At 39.7% G+C, this 20,000-nt stretch overlaps 1 protein-coding gene across 1 annotated transcript in view; it reads right to left on the reverse strand.

The window, feature by feature from the left end:
• The window catches only part of LOC123520833 (putative neural-cadherin 2), a 241,129-nt gene that overhangs the window by 210,562 nt on the left and 10,567 nt on the right, over positions 1–20,000 (reverse strand). The window contains exon 2 of the mRNA XM_045283469.1: positions 2,013–2,748. Within this exon, the coding sequence (XP_045139404.1) occupies positions 2,013–2,061 (49 nt within the window). The 5' untranslated portion in view covers positions 2,062–2,748. The remainder of the gene's footprint in view (positions 1–2,012; positions 2,749–20,000) is intronic.

The following is a 20,000-nucleotide window of genomic DNA, read 5'->3' on the forward strand; positions in this document are numbered from 1 at the left end:
TGCTGGGTGACCAGCAGGCGACCGAGGTGAATTACACACACACACACACACACACACACACACACACACACACACACACACACACACACACACACACACACATAGAGAGAGAGAGAGAGAGAGAGAGAGAGAGAGAGAGAGAGAGAGAGAGAGAGAGAGAGACCATGAGTATACTGTGTGATTGAACAGTGCCGAACTTTGTTACTCTGTGAAGAACGTTAGTTTTTTAATAATAGAAGAAAAAGAAAACAAGCTGGTCGATTTGACCAATCACCGGCAATAAAGGACACACCACCAAGATAACACTACACTAGTCTACAAATATTTAGCGGTAAGAGAAAAGTGTAACTCTGGTACAAGGCCACATTCAGTACAGGCCAGCATCACGAGAGCACACCAACAAAGTACTGTACAAACAAACAGGGGTAGCTAACATATGCATCCATCTACAGAACTTTTTAAAGGAAGGTGCCAAAACTGGTAGAACTCCAAATGACACATACCTATACATCCATCTATTTTATAAGAACGCAAAAACACAAGAAGCCAGCAGACATACATGTGACGATTCCTTAGTGAAACATACCCACTTACTGTACATGCACCTACCTTCTCTATAAATTTATCTCATCTTTTTATATCACCCTCTTACCTCATCACTAACAACCCGATTACCGAGTCTATTCCATTCATCTACAACTCTGAGGACTATTTCTTTTATACATTTCAAACCTGAACCTTTAACTCCTAGCCCTATCATAACTATCAACCCTAAGTGTGTAGTAAATAACATGGGAGATGAAATGCGCAAATATTACTGGCGGCGCGGGTGAGAGCACATCAGCAGCAGCAGCGACAGGAAGGGAAGAACCAGTGTAAGTATAGATAGGGTTGCGGGGAGCGTCACTCACTCACAGGGCGGAAGGAAAGCTAAAGGGGAGACAGAGAGAAAGGGAGGGAAATGAAGACATGGACTTATGATAGAGATATGAAGAATACAAGGAAAGAGGGGAAAACTGAAGTAAGAAAAATGTTAAAATGAGAGAGAGAGAGAGAGAGAGAGAGAGAGAGAGAGAGAGAGAGAGAGAGAGAGGACAAAATGTACTAAAGGTGGAGTTATAAAGAATACAAGCAACGGTGGAAGAGGCGATTAGAGGAAAACAGCAATATTACGTCCCCTCGTGTGCTGAGAGTCCAGCTCTCAGGTTTGCAAGGAGACACTCGGCCGATCAGAGGAGGAAGATCACAATACACGCGATGGAAAGGAGTGCTCTACATACTAACTAGACTTGACTTTCAACCAAGGCTTTCTTCTTCCTCTCACACATATTTTGTCCAGCTCACTAATGCAAAAGTTAACCAGTACATTCAGTCATTCATACCTTACTCTGGTAAACTCTGGAACTCTCTATCTGCTTCTGTATTTCCAGCTTCCTATGACTTAACTTCATTTAAGAGAGGGGTTTCGAGACTCATCCCTTTTTGTGGCTAATTCTCTCGGACCTCTAAGGGGATTAGCAACTAAGTGGGCCTTCTTTTTTGTTTCTGTTACTATTAGCCAGCTTTCCTCTCTTACATAAAAACCATATTGACCGAAGACACGAAAATTACGAAAAACATTGAGAGTACATAAGATTACTTAATTTAGACCATTAAAGAAATACTTTTATCTGATAATAAAGAGATCTTCACTTACACGAAACACATTGTGCGTATGTTGCATACCTATTATTTTCTACTTCTATAAGAAGGATCGTAGATAATATCAATATTTGTAATGTGTGCGAAATGTTACTTAAGAGAGCACAGGCTAATTAAAAAAAGAGATCAGAAAATTACCCAAAAAGTACCTGAGGTTCCTTAATTTTAGACCAACGCTATGCATAATCCAAACTCTCTTGCTTAAACAAAAAACAAATAAAATAAGAAAAAAAAACTCGCTTTCGGAAAATAGTAAACAAGCTGCGAGAAAACAAAGACCAAACAAGCCAATAAGAAGTCAGTCAACTCACCCATCCACGTGCTGTTGGTGATTATCTGCAGAATCTTGGCGGGGTCCATGGCGTCCCTCTGGGTGGCGGGGCGCCCCTGGCCTGAAGTGGGAGGAAGGGAGGGTTCAGAGGTCGGGAAAGCCTTATCACTTAGGAGTTAACGAGCAAGTTATCCGGTAAAGTTTTTCATTTGTTCGTCAAGATTTCTTTCCCCTGCTCGGCTTGGGTTAAGTAAAGTTTGTGTAATGCTCACACAATGACCGCCGCTGCTTTTGTTCCTGCCGGGGTTTGATCTTTATCTTTTTTTTTTCTTTTTTCTTTTTCTCGTTAACACTAGAAACACCTGAAATTATGAACAGTTTCTTTCTTTCCTTCTTTCTTTCTTCTTTTCAGTTTCCTTTTCCAGTAACAACTCTAGAAACACACGTGAAAATTCAACTTGCTCTATTTTTTTCTGACATTATGAGAGGTGAGTTTATTTTATCTCTCCTTGTTCTTCTCTTCTAAGTTTTCTCTGTTAAGGACACTGGAAACACTTCAGTTATGAAGACTAAGTTTTCTTCGTCTCCTCTTTTTTTCGATTTTCTTTGTTAACAACACTACACACACAATAATGAACTCTGAGTTTGTTGGTCTTTATTCATTGTTTTTTTCTGTTAGCAACACTAAAAAGTCCTGAAATTATGAAGATTCAGTTTACTTTAACTCTTTCTTCTCTATTTTCTATCTTTATCTCCGTTAGCAACACTAGAAATACCTGGAATTATAAAGAATGAGTTTACTTTATATGTTTCCTGCTCTACTTTTTTCAACCTTTTACACATTAACACTATATTACCTGAAATCATGAGTATTGTTATTACACTTAACGCCGCCACCATCATCAATACCACCACCACAACCTATTAAACGCTCAACATATGGCAGACGAGAAGATAGAGTACACAGGGAATATATTACAGAGAGGCAAAGGCTAACAGAGGACAGGTACGATGTTTACCACACTTGATACAATTACATTAGACAAAATTCAAGAGTGTCAGAAGACCTTAGCCGTGAGTCACCCCTTCCCTCACTACGTGGATCAGCTCCTTCGTCCAGCTAATTCCTCGAGGTCATTCAAAACAGCATCAGTGGCTAAAGTCCCTTCCAGACGATCGAGTTCTGCCTTCAAGCACAAGCAGGCAGTTTGCTCGATGACTGGCTTACCGGTTGTGTCCGCTAAAAATACTGGCGAAGTACCTGTTTTGGTGTGTGAAATCACCAGACACTGACGGCACCCAAGCAACCATTCCCTCTGGTTATCATCTAGGTTAGACTATACCAGACCAACACCGTGTTGTGAACATTACAATTGTTCCCGCGGAACTGGTTGTGGGTAGTCCGTCGATCTGTGCTCGATCGTCTGGATGTGATACATCGTATCAGGCAAACCCAAAACACCATCACCGAGGGATGGCAGCACAATGCGATCAGTTTGTATCCTCTTCTTTCCAGAACGCCTCTCAGTTCTCCTCAGTCTCCTCAGTAGCAACAATGAATAATAGGGGAACGGATGAACGACTTAAACAAGACTCCGTCACCGTCAGGAAGGAGTGTCAGTAATACAAGCCTTGAATCATCTGCCCTTTCAGAACATCTGCTGCCCCCATCAACATTCCATATTTTCTCGTCAGTGGCAATAATGAGTAAGATGGATGTAAATTAACGACCTTAACAACGTCATCACCGTCACCATAAGCGGGGAGTAATACCAAAATATGCGATCTTTGTATCATTTAACCTTACTGAACGCCTTTCGTGACAATCTCGACAGCAGCACCAATGACTAATGTAAGAATACAACAGTAGATACAACACACCAACCAAAACAGCACCGTCACCTTTATGTTATCGGCACAAAAACCTTCAGTCTAAGCCTCAATTTTCCAAAATCTCTTCAGTAGCAGCAATAAGCGGTGAAGTATATTTATCATGCAAAACCAATCAGCAGCGTCGGCTTTGAGTATCAACAAAGGCCGTTCACTGTAGACACTTCCCATCCCTTCATCCACATCAGCAGCAACAATGAGTGATGTAGAAATAAATTCATCGTGCAAAAGAAGCCAGAGCTTCATCGTCTTTGCGTGACGAAAATGCGATCTTAGAGTCAGCCGCCCTCTACATACAGCTTCGTCAGCAGCAACAATGAGCGGTGGGTCAGCACCATGCGGGGTCAGAGGAGAGTATCAGAAATGTAACCCATGAATTATTATCCACCTTACATTTTCTTTTTTATTATTGTTTTAAATCTCTGTTAAGGGACTGGCTTATTAATGCGGCATTTTTTTCTTGATTTGTGTTGCCTTTAACCAAAGCCTCTCATACATTAAAATAGATTAATAAATAAATTCATATTCTCCTAATGTCAGTAGATGTAAATAAACGATTCCAAAGAGACCAGCAGCGTCACTATGATCACTAGTAACTGCTAACCATGCATCACCCGACCCCCGCAGAGCAGCTCCTTCCTGGCCGTGGAAATGCAACCCTCGCCGATGAAGGAAAAATGCATGTGAGCGGAACCAATTTGTTGCAATACGAGACCCCATCCTGCGAGCACTGAGTGGCCACTGACTCTATTTCCCCGAGACATTAATCTTGCTGGGATGGAATGGCTAAAAATATAAGACTCACCATTTCTCTTTCTTTAGTACTAAGAGTTAAAGCCATGACCGAGATTCTTTTTCAACTAGTGCAAGAAAAAGAAAAGATAAAAAAGGGGTAAACTCTGTAATATAAAACTCACCATCCCTCTTTCTTTAGTTCTAAGTTAAAGCCATGACCGAGGGTTTTTTTTTTTTCTTTTATCTGGTGCCGGAAGAAGAAAAGATAAAAATGGGTAAACTCACAATGTTATTAGTGCTGAGCCATTAAGGAGTTTTAAAATATTTGAGAAATTTATGGATGAGGATGTTAGGAAAGAATAGTAGCAATGTTCTGTAAAGGGTCTGCCATGTATAGATGCATATGTAGTACTGACGTCTTCTTGCATATTCCTTTGTTTTCTTTTTTATGTTTTTAGGTGACGATATAATTGTCGCCTCAACGTGAAATGCCAATAAGGACTATCTTACTACATTACTGCGAGCTCACTACATTACTGCGTGCGATAGGCAACGAGTGGCAGTTATCCAAAACCTTAACCTGAACCAACCAACTAGTCATAACATTAGAAAGCCATCGTCCTACGTTTTAACCTCTTCAATACTGGGGCACATTTTTACCTTGAGATTTATGTACGATTAGACCATTTTATTTACATTAGGAAATGTCTATGGAGATCAGAAGATTAATGGCCACAGTCTTCACTATTTTAATCCCCCACATGAGTTTCTTAAGGTGTATAAAATCACCAAATAATAAGCAGAATTAATATGGAAACGCGTCATGGTAGTGAAGCGCTTAATATCTCACAGAAACAGATGTTACATTATAAAGTATAAACCATATCATTCCACTTACAAAATACACACACACACACACACACACACACACACACACACACACACACACACACACACACACACACACACACACACACACACACACACTACGAGGAATCCAATCTCTCCTTATTCTTCTATCAGATTGCTCGCCTTCTCTCAAAAACCCTTTCCATATTCTGCGTTCTCACCTTACTAAAGCTTTACCTTCCAACCTTCCAACCTTCCAACCTCAAGAGAGAAAAAGGGAATGACTGAAAGGCGACCCAGTACAGCAAAAGACGAGGACTGAATTGTTCGTTTACATTACATTATCTTCCAATCAATCAATCAATCAATCAATCAATCAATCACATTACTCTTCTACCTACCTCTCAAATTGCCTTAAACCTTACACTACCTCCCTAAAATTCTTCTTTCTCTTTTTTTTTTCTTTCCATTTGGTGCTTCTTTTCCATGTTTTTCTTTTTGTGTTTGTCTCACTATCTCGCTTTTTTCTACTGTACAGTATTCCTTTTATCTTTCCTTTTTTTTCTTCTTCTTCTTCCAAGCTTTCTTCTTCATTTTCCCGCCATTTCTTTTTATTTGTATTTTGTGTTTTTGTGTATTTTTCTTTGGGTATGTGTTTTTTTTCATATTTTCTTCCTCGTGTTTACTTGGTTTATTTTTCCTTCTATACAACCTTACATAAGCAATTCCTTTCTTGCTGGATTACCTCTTTGTTTCTCTTAACTTCTCTAACTGAGTGAATCCCAAAAAGTAAAAACTTCCTCTAGTCTTATTTTCCTCGATTCTACCCCTTTTCCTTCCGTCAAATAAATACCCCTCCACTTTCCAAAACTTTTACCTTTTCCTCAACTCACATACTAACGCCATCATAAATTACCCTTTTTTTTTCTAGGGTCATCTCTTTTGTGTATATCTTAAAACTTATCATCGTATGATTTCGCTGAATTTTTTCCCATTCTTATAGGAAACAAACCAACAAACCTTATAAACAATATCATTCCACGTACAACACACACACACACACACACACACACACACACACACACACACACACACACACACACACACACACACCGCGTAGTGTAGTGGTTAGCACGTTCGACTCACAATTGAGAGGCCCGGGTTCGAGTTCCGGCGCGGCGAGGCAAATGGGCAAGCCTCTTGTGTGGCCCCTGTTCACCTAGCGGTAAATAGGTACGGGATGTAACTCGAGGGGTTGTGGCCTCGCTTTCCCGGTGTGTGGAGTGTGTTGTGGTCTCACTCCTACCTGAAGATCGGTCTATGAGCTCTGAGCTCGCTCCGTAATGGGGAAGACTGGCTGGGTGACCAGCAAACGACCGAGGTGAATTACACACACACACACACACACACACACACACACATACACACAAGCCAGAGGACCGGGGTTCGATTCCCTGGCCGGGTGGAGATATTTGAGTGTCTCCTTTCATCTGTAGCCCCTGTTCACCTAGCAGTGAGTAGGTACGGGATGTAAATCGAGGAGTTGTGACCTTGTTGTCCCGGTGTGTGGTGTGTGCCTGGTCTCAGGCCTATCCGAAGATCGGAAATAATGAGCTCTGCGCTCGTTCCGTAGGGTAACGTCTGGCTGTCTCGTCAGAGACTGCAGCAGATCATACAGTGAAATACAGTAAAACACACACACACACCGCGTAGTGTAGGGGTTAGCAAGCTCGGTTCACAATCGAGAGGGCCCGGGTTCGAGTCCCAGATAGCGGCGAGGCAAATAGACACGCCTCTTAATGCGTACCCCCTGTTCACCTAGCAGTAAACAGGTAACTCGAGGGGTTGTGGCCTCTCTTTCCCGGTATGTGGAGTGTGTTGTGGTCTCTTCAGTCCTACCAGAAGATCGGTCTATGAGCTCTGAGCTCGCTCCGTAATGGGGAAGACTGGCTGGGTGACCAGCAGACGACAGTGGTGAATTACACACACACAGCAGCAACAGTAGTAGTAGTAGTAGTAGTAGTAGTAGTAGTAGTAGTAGTAGTAGTAGTAGTAACAGCAGCAGCAGCAGCAGCAGCAGCAGCAGCAGCAGCAACAGCAACAGCAACAGCAGCAGCAACAGCAACAGCAGCAGCAGCCTCTCAGGAGATCACTGTTCTTCACTAGTCTTTCCCATAAGTCACTGATTTTTGCATATCTCCACTCAACTCTCTCTCTCTCTCTCTCTCTCTCTCTCTCTCTCTCTCTCTCTCTCTCTCTCTCTCTACTCACAAGATAAAATTCACTTTTCTCTACTAACTTGGTTGAAAACTCCAAAAAATTAATTCATTATAAGTTAGATTACTTAGATTAGTCTCTAACTGTGCGTATCCTTGTCGTATTTCCTTTGTTTTCATTCCTTCTTATTGAAATACTTCCAGCCACAATTAATACACTCCTTTTATAACAGATTGACTCCCTTTTTTCAACTAAGTCTTTCTCTGTGTGTATCCCAAAAGATTTTTCTTCGTTTTACCATGATTCTTTTTCTTTATCGTTTTTTTTTTTTTCTCTCTCTCTCTCTTCGTTTCCTCTCTTCATTGACCATCGCTGATTTCGTCACGTCCCGTTTGATCTGCGCCAGCTGCCAGCAGACTCGTCACAACTGGTATGTCCCGCCGCAGTCTGCTCCCAGTGGCAAGAGAGGCGAGATTGGGAACGCAAGTAAGCTCAGCCAGGCCAAGAGATACTGAATAGTGGGAGAAAAAAAAAAAATATATATATATATATATATATATATATATATATATATATATATATATATATATATATATATATATATATATATATATATATATATATATATATATATATATATATATATATATATATATATATATATATATATATATATATATATATATATATATATATATATATATATATATATATATATATATATATATATATATATATATATATATATATATATATATATATATATATATATATATATATATATGAGTAGATAAATCAATGAGTAAAATCTAATTAACATCCCATTATCCCATTTCTTCTTATCCGTCTCTTTTTCAGGACTGCAGAGAGAGAGAGAGAGAGAGAGAGAGAGAGAGAGAGAGAGAGAGAGAGAGAGAGAGAGAGAGAGAATATACAAGCACACATTCTTGGGTTCACATTTTCATAATATATAAATAATTTTCTTGCAGCGGACGAACCCGTCTTGCCAAAACGGCTCCTTAAACACGTCTCTCCCTCTCCTCCCTCTTTCTCTCTCTCTCTCTCTCTCTCTCTCTCTCTCTCTCTCTCTCTCTCTCTCTCTCTTGGAACAAACTTTCCCCTCCTCTGTGGTGTTTTCTTGCAAGTCAAGGAGAAAGTAAAAAAAGTAAGGAAGACGATTTCCACCTTCAGGTCATGCTGCTGCTGCTGCACACACACACACACACACACACACACACACACACACACACACACACACACACACACACACAGGGGAAAGGGTATGGTGTGTAGAAGGCATGGTAGGGAGTAAAGAGAAAAGAGGGTGTGGATGCAGAAAAAAAAGAAGAGGAAGGGAAGTAGAAAAAAACAGGGAAAAGAAAGACAGGAATATGGAGATGGAGGGAGGGAAGAAGGGCAAGCGAGGATAGAGAAAAAAAAGTAAGAAACGGAGGAGGAAAATAATAAGGAAGAAGAAAGGGAGGAACGGAAAACACGAAGGGAGGTGAGAGAAGGTTGCAGCAGGAAGGAATGGGTGTAGGAAAGAAATTAATAATGGTTGCATGAGAAAGAGATGTGGAAGTGTGTACATGTGCGAAAGACGTGTGCTGTGCTATGGAGGAAGGAAAGAAAGGAGGGAGGAAGGAGGAGGTGCAAGGAGATCTGGTGGAGGTCTTAAAGTGATGTAAAGGTGATGACCAAATCCCCCTAAGTGATATAAGAGTGACACACCAAAAAACAAACATCAGTATCAGTACTCAGGATAGGACAAGAATTAAGGCGATAATACAGATAACACAGATCGAGGTCCTTTAGGGATTATATAAGAGTGACACAAACAAGATTCTGGGGCCAGATTAACAATGATTCTTAAACATTGAAGTTTGTCTTAAAGTTGTGCTTAACCTCTCAAGTTGTGCTTAGAGCTGACTTATTAGAGTCATTAGACGTCCGGGGATAATTCTAACAAGGAGTCCAACCCCGCCTACTCAAGATATATCAGCCCCGTAACTTCGTAAGGATGTTCTAGATGACTTGAGTGACTTTGAACTGTTGGATATAACAGACTACATTTACGGTTGTGTTATTTGTGAGACAGCGGAAGAGTCGGAGAGAGCTTGGAGATCAGCACGGGAAGAAGTGATGCGCTGACGCTAGCAATAAAGTATTAAATACAGTGTTATTTAGCAAATAGAGAATGCAACTCTCCAGCAATCATTTTCTTAGGCTTTCCTGTGTCATGTTTTGGGCGTGTCTCATTTACCATCATAGTAATAGAGCCTCATACAGCTGTTTTTGTGCCGCTGAATGAATGCAGCCCTTCAGAATACAACTTTCCTCATAATACCGACTGTATGAGGAAAGAAAGTCTCGCCATCGGTCCAGCTGGGTATCCTGTATTTGCCTTTTCGTCCTTAGGGGTCATCATATCCTTTATACTAGAAAACAAAATGGTAGGAAATGAGGTGCAGCTTAGTGGGGGAGCGGGGCAGCTGGGCTCAAGGCACTGAGACAAGTAGGCCTACCCGTGCCTTACGCTTGGTGCAAGTTGCTTATATATATACACAAATTTGTACTCTCATTCTTACAGAATTTATGACAAATTATCATGTTTGTTATTTTATAAAAAGAAATGTAAAAAGACTGCTCTATTAACTCAAAAATATTGATATACAAGATATTACTGTTTTGCTTTTTCACCATTTCACACTGAGGCTCGAGAGTTCATCTCCGCACCATATGATTTAAGAATCCTTAAGAGATAAGCACAAGTCATGGACGGTTTTAAGCCTATTTGACCCATTTTATTAAATTGGGCTCCGTATCTTACGCCTTCCAACAACCAGCTATAATTGCCTCACTTGTATTAAGAAAAGTAAATCATGTCTTTCAAAAATTCAAGTATTTGAAGGATTTATTTTTATTTTTTCAATTGAAGTCGAGCCTGATACACGAAATAAGAACATTATGAATTTTTACTTTTGTAGAGTAGAGGCTTCGCCATCAGTATTCTAGATGTGCCCCATGCACAGTTCCTAACACAAGTCTAAGATGAACTTTAAGAATCTTTGTTAATACAGTGATATAACAGTAACAATAAGTAAATAGAATCATTAGTGTCAGTACTCAGGACGGGACAAGAAGTAAAGCATTCAAGCTTGTTAAGAAAGATAGATAGATTTGTTAATAATAAAAGATAACAAAATTCTGTTCTATGATAGTAGTAAAGTGTAACCAAAATTCTCATCGTCACTAAACAAGACAGGTCCAGAAATAAATGGTTCAAACTTCACAAAGAAAGGCGGAAAGGAAGTCTTTAAGAAGTAAAAGAATAACATGAACAAAATCCTTGATAACGAAGAAGCGAAGAAATAGAGATATTTAAGCAATATAAGGACATCAACAAAATCATCGAAGCCAGCAAACGAGACAGGACAAGAAATAGAGTGTTTAAACCTAATACTGCAAGAATCTACAAGAAAAAATAGGAGGAGACTGGTTCTCAAAGGAAGGGAGGGTGCGGACTGGAGGATGTTGCTGTGTATTTAAGACCCACGACACGAGAGGAGGTTCAGTTCCGTCGTCCGTTTCCGTAACAAGAACTACTTCCCTCCAGATACTTTCCCTCAACTTTCTCTGATGGAAGTACTTTTTCAATTACCCTTTTCCTCAACTTTGCTGATGAATTACAGTAAGAGGAAGAGGAGGAGGAGAAGGAGGAGGAGGAGGAGGAGGAAGCGAGGTTCGAGAAGAATAAAGGTGAAGGGACAAAAGATAAAATAGAGACATGAAAATAGCAACAAAGGAGGCAAAAAAAAAAAAGACTCCAAAACAAATAAACAAAGATAATGGTGTAGCAAAGGAAGGAAAGTACAGTACACGGCTAAAAATAGAGATGAACAGAAGCGAATAACGTAAAGGTATGCCAAAGACACGTAGACAAAATAAATTAATAAATATAAATGAATAAACGGGGAAAAAAAAGATGATAAGAAAAGAAGATAGGAAACATGCCAGTGAAGGAAAAAGGACACCCAACAAAAGCAGGAAATTAAAATAAATAAATGAATGAATAAAAAGAAAAACTGAGGAGGCAAGAACGGAAAAAAAAGTGAAGTGCAATAAAAGTATAGTAAAAAGAAGAGATTGTGAGTAATGGAAGAGCATTTCAACGACGGAATGACAGACAGAACCAAGCAGCAGTGGGAGAAAAACAAAAGGAAGGAAGATAAAAAAAATTTGAGGAACTAAAACGACATGAATAGGAAGCAAGGAAGGGAGAGAGGGAGAAAGTGGGACCAGGAAACAGTAGGGAAAAAAAAAAAAAAATAGAGGAAACGCCGGTAAAAGTCTACTACAGCGATGGAAAGGATGACAGGCAGGAACGCAAGTGGAAAGAAAGAACAAAAAATAAAGTTGGTGAGGAAAGGAACAAAAGCGACAAGGCAAAGAAAGAAAACCAAGGGAAGGAAAACAAGAATAGAAGAACTAAAACGAAGGAAAAGGATGATAGACAGGAACGAAAATGAAAAAGAGGAACAAAAAAATAAACTGGTGAAGAATGAATACGAGGAGGGAAAGAAGGACGAGAAAAAAAATAATAAAAAGCAGATGGAAAGTAATTAAACTACTACAACGAAGGAAAGGAGTGGCAGACAGAGACAGGAGTGAAAATTAATCAAGCAAAACGAAGTTGAAGAAAAGGAATCAGCGAGAAAGCAAAGGAAAAGAACATAAGAAAAAGAAAAAGAGGAAAGCACAGCATTGAAAGAATTACACTACAACGAAGCAAACAAGGACAAAGGCAGGAATGAAAATTAACTAAACAAAAGACGTTGCGGGGAAAGAAGCGAGGAAGCACAAAGGAAAAGAGAAGAGGCAAAAAAAAGAGAAAAAGGAGAGCGAGACTTTAAAAGAACAGTATTACAATGAGACAGAGTGACAGACAAATGCAGGAATGAAAACTGATTCAGGAAAATGAGCTCAGGAAAAAAAGAAGCGAGGAAATATAGAGAGAAAAGAACATAGAAAAAAAAATGAAAGTAGATTTACGTACAACAAACTGTTATATGACTTTACTACGATGAGAGAAAGAATGACTGGAGAGAAAACAGAATAAACAAGAACACGAAGTGGAAGAGAAGGTGAAAATGCACAGAAATTAAAATAGAGAAGAAGAACAAAGAGAAAAGATAAAGAACAAGCCATTAAGAGAATTTTGCTGCAAAGAAAAGAATGACAGGAGAGAAAACTGAATAAGCAAAACAAACAAAAAAAAAAACTCAGGACCAGAAAAAGTGAAGACGCACAGAAATAAGAACAAGGGAGATAGAAAGAGAGAGAAAGAAAAAAACAGAGAACAACTGGTAAATTAAAACGATGCAAAGAACAGCAGACAAGGACAAGAGAGAAAACCGAATAAGTAAAATGGAATAAAGGCGAGGAAAGAGAAAGAAAAGAACACACCAGAAAAAAGAAAGGAGAAAGCAGAGAAAGAACAAGACCCTTTGGAATAAAGCAGAAGACTGGCTGACCTACACAGGACAGTAAAGTAAGTAAACTGAGGAAGCAAAAAAGCTGCATGGATAAAACAAAGCAAGAAAGATAGAGTAAATAAAAAATGGAAAGAGAGAGAGAGAGAGAGAGAGAGAGAGAGAGAGAGAGAGAGAGAGAGAGAGAGAGAGAGAGAGAGAGAGAGAGAGAGCGGAAAAGATACATAGCAAAGAATAGCAGTCCCAAAACACATATAAAACTAAAATAAAATAAAAATAAGGAAAAAAAAATAATAGGGTAAAAAAACGCAGGAGGGACAAGAGACGAGAGACGGAAAGGGGAAGATAACCCCAGCCCGAGGAAGCTTCAGGAGGGAAGTGAGCTGCGGGGTTCATGGGACAACCAATTATAAAGCGTCTGACGGGCTTCCTCCAGCAGGCGGCGGCGGGCGGCGAGCAGCGAGTAACGTCTTCCGCGATGGCCCAAACTTTGCCACTGCTTCCTCGGAGTCTCAGCCAAGTATTCTGAAACGCTTTGCCCTCTCACCGCGACTGTTTTCAAAGGCCACTGAGATGGTTAGCCGGGTTCCCAAGACAGTTTTCTTATACTTTTGATAATGTAGAAATGTTGTTAATCATGACCCATAAATTCCCGTGAAAAGCCCACATGGTATAAAAAAAAAAAAAACACAGAGATTGTTAGCCGGGTTTCCAAGATCGTTTTCTTTTTACTTTTGATACTATTGAAAGGCTGTTTGCTAATAACGACTATTTTCAAAAGCCACGGAAATGGTTAGCTGGGTTTTCAAGACAGTTTTTTTTTTTTTTCTTGGCTTTTAATAGTATAGAAAGGTTATTAATCTGCTACAAGAACCATTAACACCTTTCACCGTGACGATTTTCAAAGGCCATGATTCCAGTGACGGATTAATAAGATTCCCACATTAGTAGTAGCTGAGTTCTCAAGAATGTGTTGTTTTTATAATGTAGAAAGGTTGTTAATTTACTACTAGAACAGTTATAACCACTCACCACTACATTTATTATTTTCAAAGGCCAAAGAGATGATTAGCCGGGATCTTTTTTTTTTCTTTTTTATCTAGAAAGGGCATTAATCTGCCATTAAAAACATTAAAACATTTCTTCATGACTATTATCAAAGACCAGAGAGATTAGCAGGGTTCCCAAGTCTTTTTTTTTTTCTTTTAACAACGTAGAAAGGTTGTTAATCAGCTAATAGAGTAGTAAAAAAACTAAAAATCTTTCTCTGCTACTATTTTCAAAGGCCACAGAGATTATTCTAGTCGGTTCTCTAAGCTATCTGTACTTCTAATGATGTAGAAAGCTTGTTATTCTGTTAGTAGATCCATAAAAACACTTCATTATGACTATTTTCAAAGGCAACAAAGCAGGATTCTCAAGACTGTTCCACAAATAAGATAGAAATTTCGTTAAGCTGCATATATTGAAAACCGTAAAAACATTCATAAAGAAAAATGTCACTTTATGATTATTTCCAAAGGCCACAGAGAAGATTAACTGGGTCCTCAAGACAGTTTTTTTTTCTTTTAACTATGTAAAAATTTTGTCGATCTGTCTCTAGACTTTTAAAAAGATGTCACTTCATGACGATCATTTTTAAAGGCCAGAGGAAAAATTTGCCGAGTTATAAAGATTGTGTTTGCTTCCGATAAAGTGAAAAAGCTTATTTCTTGAGTCACTAGAATGTCATAACTTTTTATTGAGGCCTAGGAAAGAATACCTATGTTTTCGAGACCGTTTTTTTGTTTTGAATAATGTAGAAATCTTATTAATCATGTAATGCTGGGAAAAAATAAATTTCTAGACTTCTAAATTTTTCATTTATTCTTAACAAAATGATAGCGGCATCTGGTCTTAAGACACTGGTTATACTTTTAAATTGCTATCACATCAATACCAATTCACAGTTCTTTTCAACAAATTCAATTAGAACAAAAAAAAAATAAACAAACTGATTGAATAATATCAAATGAAGTTTTCCCCCTCACAATCACGTCGTCTTCGACTTACAGTCCCAGCTCACCGGTAAAGGATATATCACTCACCACAAAGTAAATACTAGAAAAATAATTACAAAGTAGGATTCAATACTTCACACAAAATTAATATACTTTCAACTTTTCACCTGCGCAGCTCCAGTGTCGTCACGCGCCACAATTAGCCCTATCTTCTCAAAAACACTCACTAATTGGTCTGTGGGACTGAATGCACAGTTTTTCGGAGAAGCATGCCAGCTGATGACATTTCCTCAAGCAAACTCATTTAAACTTGCCTTTGGGGGCCTCGTTACACCGTTTGGGGGACGTAACGTGGTCGGTGACAGTCCCCCCACCCCCTTTCACTTTTCCCAACACCACTGCCAACAAAATATTTTCACATTTTTCTACTTTCACAAAAGAATATCCTATCCCAATAAAAAGCACCCACACGTGGATTTCACGAGCACAAGAAGAGAGCAATCGTGGCTATATGTTCGGGATGGAGAGTGGAGTCGGACTGTATAAGCAATTTAATAATAGACGTGTATACGCACTATGTTTTAAATAAAGTTACGTTAATTTTACAAGAGCAAGGCAACTGACCTGTTTGGAGTGGAGAATGGAGTCGGACTGTACGATCAAGAGCTTTCTCAGATTCCTTCGATATCCCACAGCCAAACACCCTTGGGTACCCCCCGTATCTTCCTCCTCCCCAAAGTACTGTCAGTCGTCCCAATATGACTGGCACAGACGTAAATAAAAGTGATTTGATTGACATTACTATTGGCGTTACATTAATGCAAGACATTTTCCCGAACAGTTCAGTTCTTCCTCTGCTGACCGGAGTAAAAAATTCGTGTTAGGCTTCTATTTACGCAGCAAGTGAATTCAGTATTTGTAATTCACGACTGATTATCGTCTCTCTCTCTCTCTCTCTCTCTCTCTCTCTCTCTCTCTCTCTCTCTCTCTCTCTCTCTCTCAGACTGTACCAATACGGTATGTCTGTACGTCTGTATGTGATATGACAGTCCCAATACGGTGTGATATCCCACGTGTGCCTTAGTTACATTTATAATCTTATTACTAACTTAATATTAAGACGTGTTCCCGGCACTACAATCATTCAACAGAAAGGTAAGAAAAAAAAAACATTTAAAGCCCTAATTTATTTAATCACGACGACTATTTTAAAAAGCCGAGTGTTCTTATCAATATTGTAGAAATCTCGTTAATCTATCACTAGACCGAAAAAAAAAATTCAAAATCCAAAAACTCCGTGCTACTTCACCAGAGTGTTACCAAAGACCACAGAGATAAGCCGGATTCTCAAGCCTGTTTATGTCACTAGAACCGTAAAAACAACCCTTACAATTCAGGGTAGCTTTAACTAGAGCCTATGGAAAGTAGTTAAGATACGGGCAAAAGCGTTTCGTCATAAGTTCCTATAATTTTCAGCTGTCGTGACCTCAGATGGGTGGCAGGAGACGGCGGGAGGCGGGAGGCGGAGGCAGGAGTGGGAAGACGAGCAAGAGAGGTGGGTGGCAATGTCTGGTTCTAGGAGTATCTTCCCGCCTCTGAGTTCTCAGGGCCGTTTTCTTACCGTGTCATGTTCCTTATCTCTCTCTCTCTCTCTCTCTCTCTCTCTCTCTCTCTCTCTCTCTCTCGTGTTTTCTTTTTTATTTATTTTTTTCACTTCACATCAAATTCACTTTCCTTCTTTTCTCTTCCCACTTTCTCTCTCTGCTTATCTCTTCTTTCGCCTGCTTTATTTATTCTTTTTGTTTTCCCTCCTCCTCCTCCTCCTCCTCCTCCTCCTCCTCCTCCTCCTCCTCCTCCTCCTCCTCCTTCTTCACTTCCTCTTTCTTCCCCTCCTCCTTCTCCTCCTCTTTCTTCCCCTCCTCCTTCTCCTCTTTCTTTTCTTTTTTCTGCATCCTTCTCCTTTTCCTTCTCTTCCTCCTTCCTTGATTTTCTTTTACTCCGCCTCACACATTTGCTCTTTTGCTATTTATTTTTCCCGTCTCTTATTTTTTCCTCTCTTTGTACATCTTCCTCATTTTTCCTTGTCTAATCTCTTTATCGTCTTCTTTTACTTCATTTCTCACGTCTGCTTTCTGATGCTCTCTCTCTCTCTCTCTCTCTCTCTCTCTCTCTCTCTCTCTCTCTCTCTCTCTCTCTCTCTCTCTCTCTCTCTCTCTCTCTCTTCTTCTTTTTCATTTTATATTGTATCTTTTATCAGTTTTTTTTTTCTTTTCAATCTACGTCGCTTTTCATGAGGCTGTTATCTCGCCACTGATCTCAAGTTTTGCCTTCTGCTTTATGTATGTTTGTATGTATGACTATATGTATGTATGAATGTATGCATGTATGTATGTTGTATTGTACAAGAGGAACTATTGATAATATTGATAAATATAGAAAAAATAACATAATGACAATTCAAATTCAAAAGATTTATAGAACTTTTTCCCTGCGTTTTCAGTTCAGGTGCGAATGAGCAGTGCATCATTCATTTATACATGGGACAAATAAATAACTACATCACATTTAATCACACGCCACACTGTTTACTTCTTATTTCACCTGTTTTATTCCTCAACCATTTCCTCTTCTCTTCTCCTTCCCTTCCCCATCTTCTTTTTTTTCTTCTTAACATATCCAGTACTTATTTTTCCATCTCTCTCTCTCTCTCTCTCTCTCTCTCTCTCTCTCTCTCTCTCTCTCTCTCTACACTAAATCACACCTCTCACTGTCTACTTTTTCCTTATTTCACCTCTGTTTTATTCCTCAATCCTTCCCTCCTCTCTTCCCTTCCCTTCTCTGTTTTCTTTTCCTCTTTAAGAAATCAAGTACTTATTCCTCCATCTCTCTCTCCTTCCCCTACATTCAATCACACCTCACACTGTTTACTTTCTCTCTATTTCACCTCTTTTTATTCTTCAGCCGTTCCCTCTCCTCTTCTCCTTCCCTTCCCTGTCTTCTTTTTCTCTTTAACAAATCCAGTATTTACTCTTTCATATTACTCTCTCTCTCTCTCTCTCTCTCTCTCTCTCTCTCTCTCTCTCTCTCTCTCTCTCTCTCTCTCTCTCTCTCTCTCTCTTTTCCTATATTCAACCACACCTTGTACTGTCTATTTTCTCTCTATTTCACCTCTGTTTTACTCCTCTTCCTTTCTCTTTCCTATTCTCCCCTCAAACACTCCAGTGCTTATTTTTCTATCTCTCTCCTTTTCTTCTACATTCAATCACACCTCACACTGTCTGTATTCTTCTCCCAATTTCACTTTTTTTTTTTTATTCCTCATCCCTCCATCTCTTCTCCATCCTTTCCCTTTTCTCTTCTTCCCCTCAACCATCCCAGCGTTTTTTCCTCCATCTCTTCTCCCAACCATCATTTTTCTGTTCCTCCCTCTCTTCTTCTCAATCCCCAATCATCCCAGCGCTTAGTCCTCCCTCTCTTCTTCCTTCCATGTCTAGTCCAGTTTTCTTGTACCTAACCTAACCTAACCTAACCTAACCTAACCTAACTTAACCAACCTACACTAGCCTTGTTCCTGTTCTTTACCACTACGACCATCAAGGCTGTGGCTGACCAAGTGTACGTTTCTCGGATATTCATAATTTCATCATTTAAAATCCTCCTATACAATATATTTCACTCCTCCATTTACTTCAGCTAGCAACTCCTCCTCCTCCTCCTTCTCCTTCAGTGTTACAGGCACCAAAGGGCGTGGATTGTACGTATAGGTGCCCGGTGCAACGTTCTTTGAGCATTCATCACATTTAATTATATTTCACACCGTTTGTTCTATATTCTACTTATGCAACACTTTCCACTACTCCATTATCTTAACTAACAGCACCTCTCTCTCTCTCTCTCTCTCTCTCTCTCTCTCTCTCTCTCTCTCTCTCTCTCTCTCTCGTGGATAAGGCGAGCATAGGTGTAGAGTGTGGATTGTGGATGACCGGTACAATATATTTGGTTACTTTGCATAGTTAATCATATTTCATACTATCACACTATTTACATTCTTCCTGGTCACCTCTTTTCAGTCCTAAATCTCTCTACTCTACTGTGAATGACTGGCGTTACGTTCTCGGCTACTTCTCACATTACACTACATCTGACATTTCTTTTTTTTTTTCCAATATGTACCTTTTCTACTCTTAAATGTCTCCTTACACCTTCTCTTTCTTTAACGGTACACGGGCAGCTGAAGCGTTGACTGTGGGTCATCAATGCAACGTACTCGGTTACTCGTCACATTTAATCACATCTTTCACTATCTATGTTCTCTCTATTCACCTTATTCACTCCTAAAAACTCTTTTCTTTCTTCAGATTGGGTGACCGACGTACGCTGCCGAGTATTCACCGCGTCTCGCCAGCTGAGGCCTCGCTCCCAGCCAAGATCCATACCTCGCCCTCAGGACATTGTATCTATACACTGCCGCGGTAGCGAAGGCCGAGTTATGTAGCAGGGAGGCGCACACTCGCTACGACAAGAAGTGAAATGAAATAGAAGAAAATAATACAGCAAAAAAAAGATAAATAAAGGGAATCAATATTGCCTCAGGTCAGGAAATACTTCACCGTTAGCAATCATCCGCTTTTCCAGATTACGATACGTTGTGTGGTTGTGTGGAGCTGCCAGCCGCAGTGCTCTGGCTAGCGGAGGACCACAACGGAATCCAAAGGAACACAAAGAAAGAATGAACACCAACAGATTAATTTTGTTGGCTCTTATGAAGCTTTGTTTGTGTGTGTGTGTGTGTGTGTGTGTGTGTGTGTGTGTGTGTGTGTGTGTGTGTGTGTGTGTGTGTGTGTG

The sequence above is a fragment of the Portunus trituberculatus genome, chromosome 47, assembly GCF_017591435.1.
Source record: "Portunus trituberculatus isolate SZX2019 chromosome 47, ASM1759143v1, whole genome shotgun sequence".
Taxonomy (NCBI): domain Eukaryota; kingdom Metazoa; phylum Arthropoda; class Malacostraca; order Decapoda; family Portunidae; genus Portunus; species Portunus trituberculatus.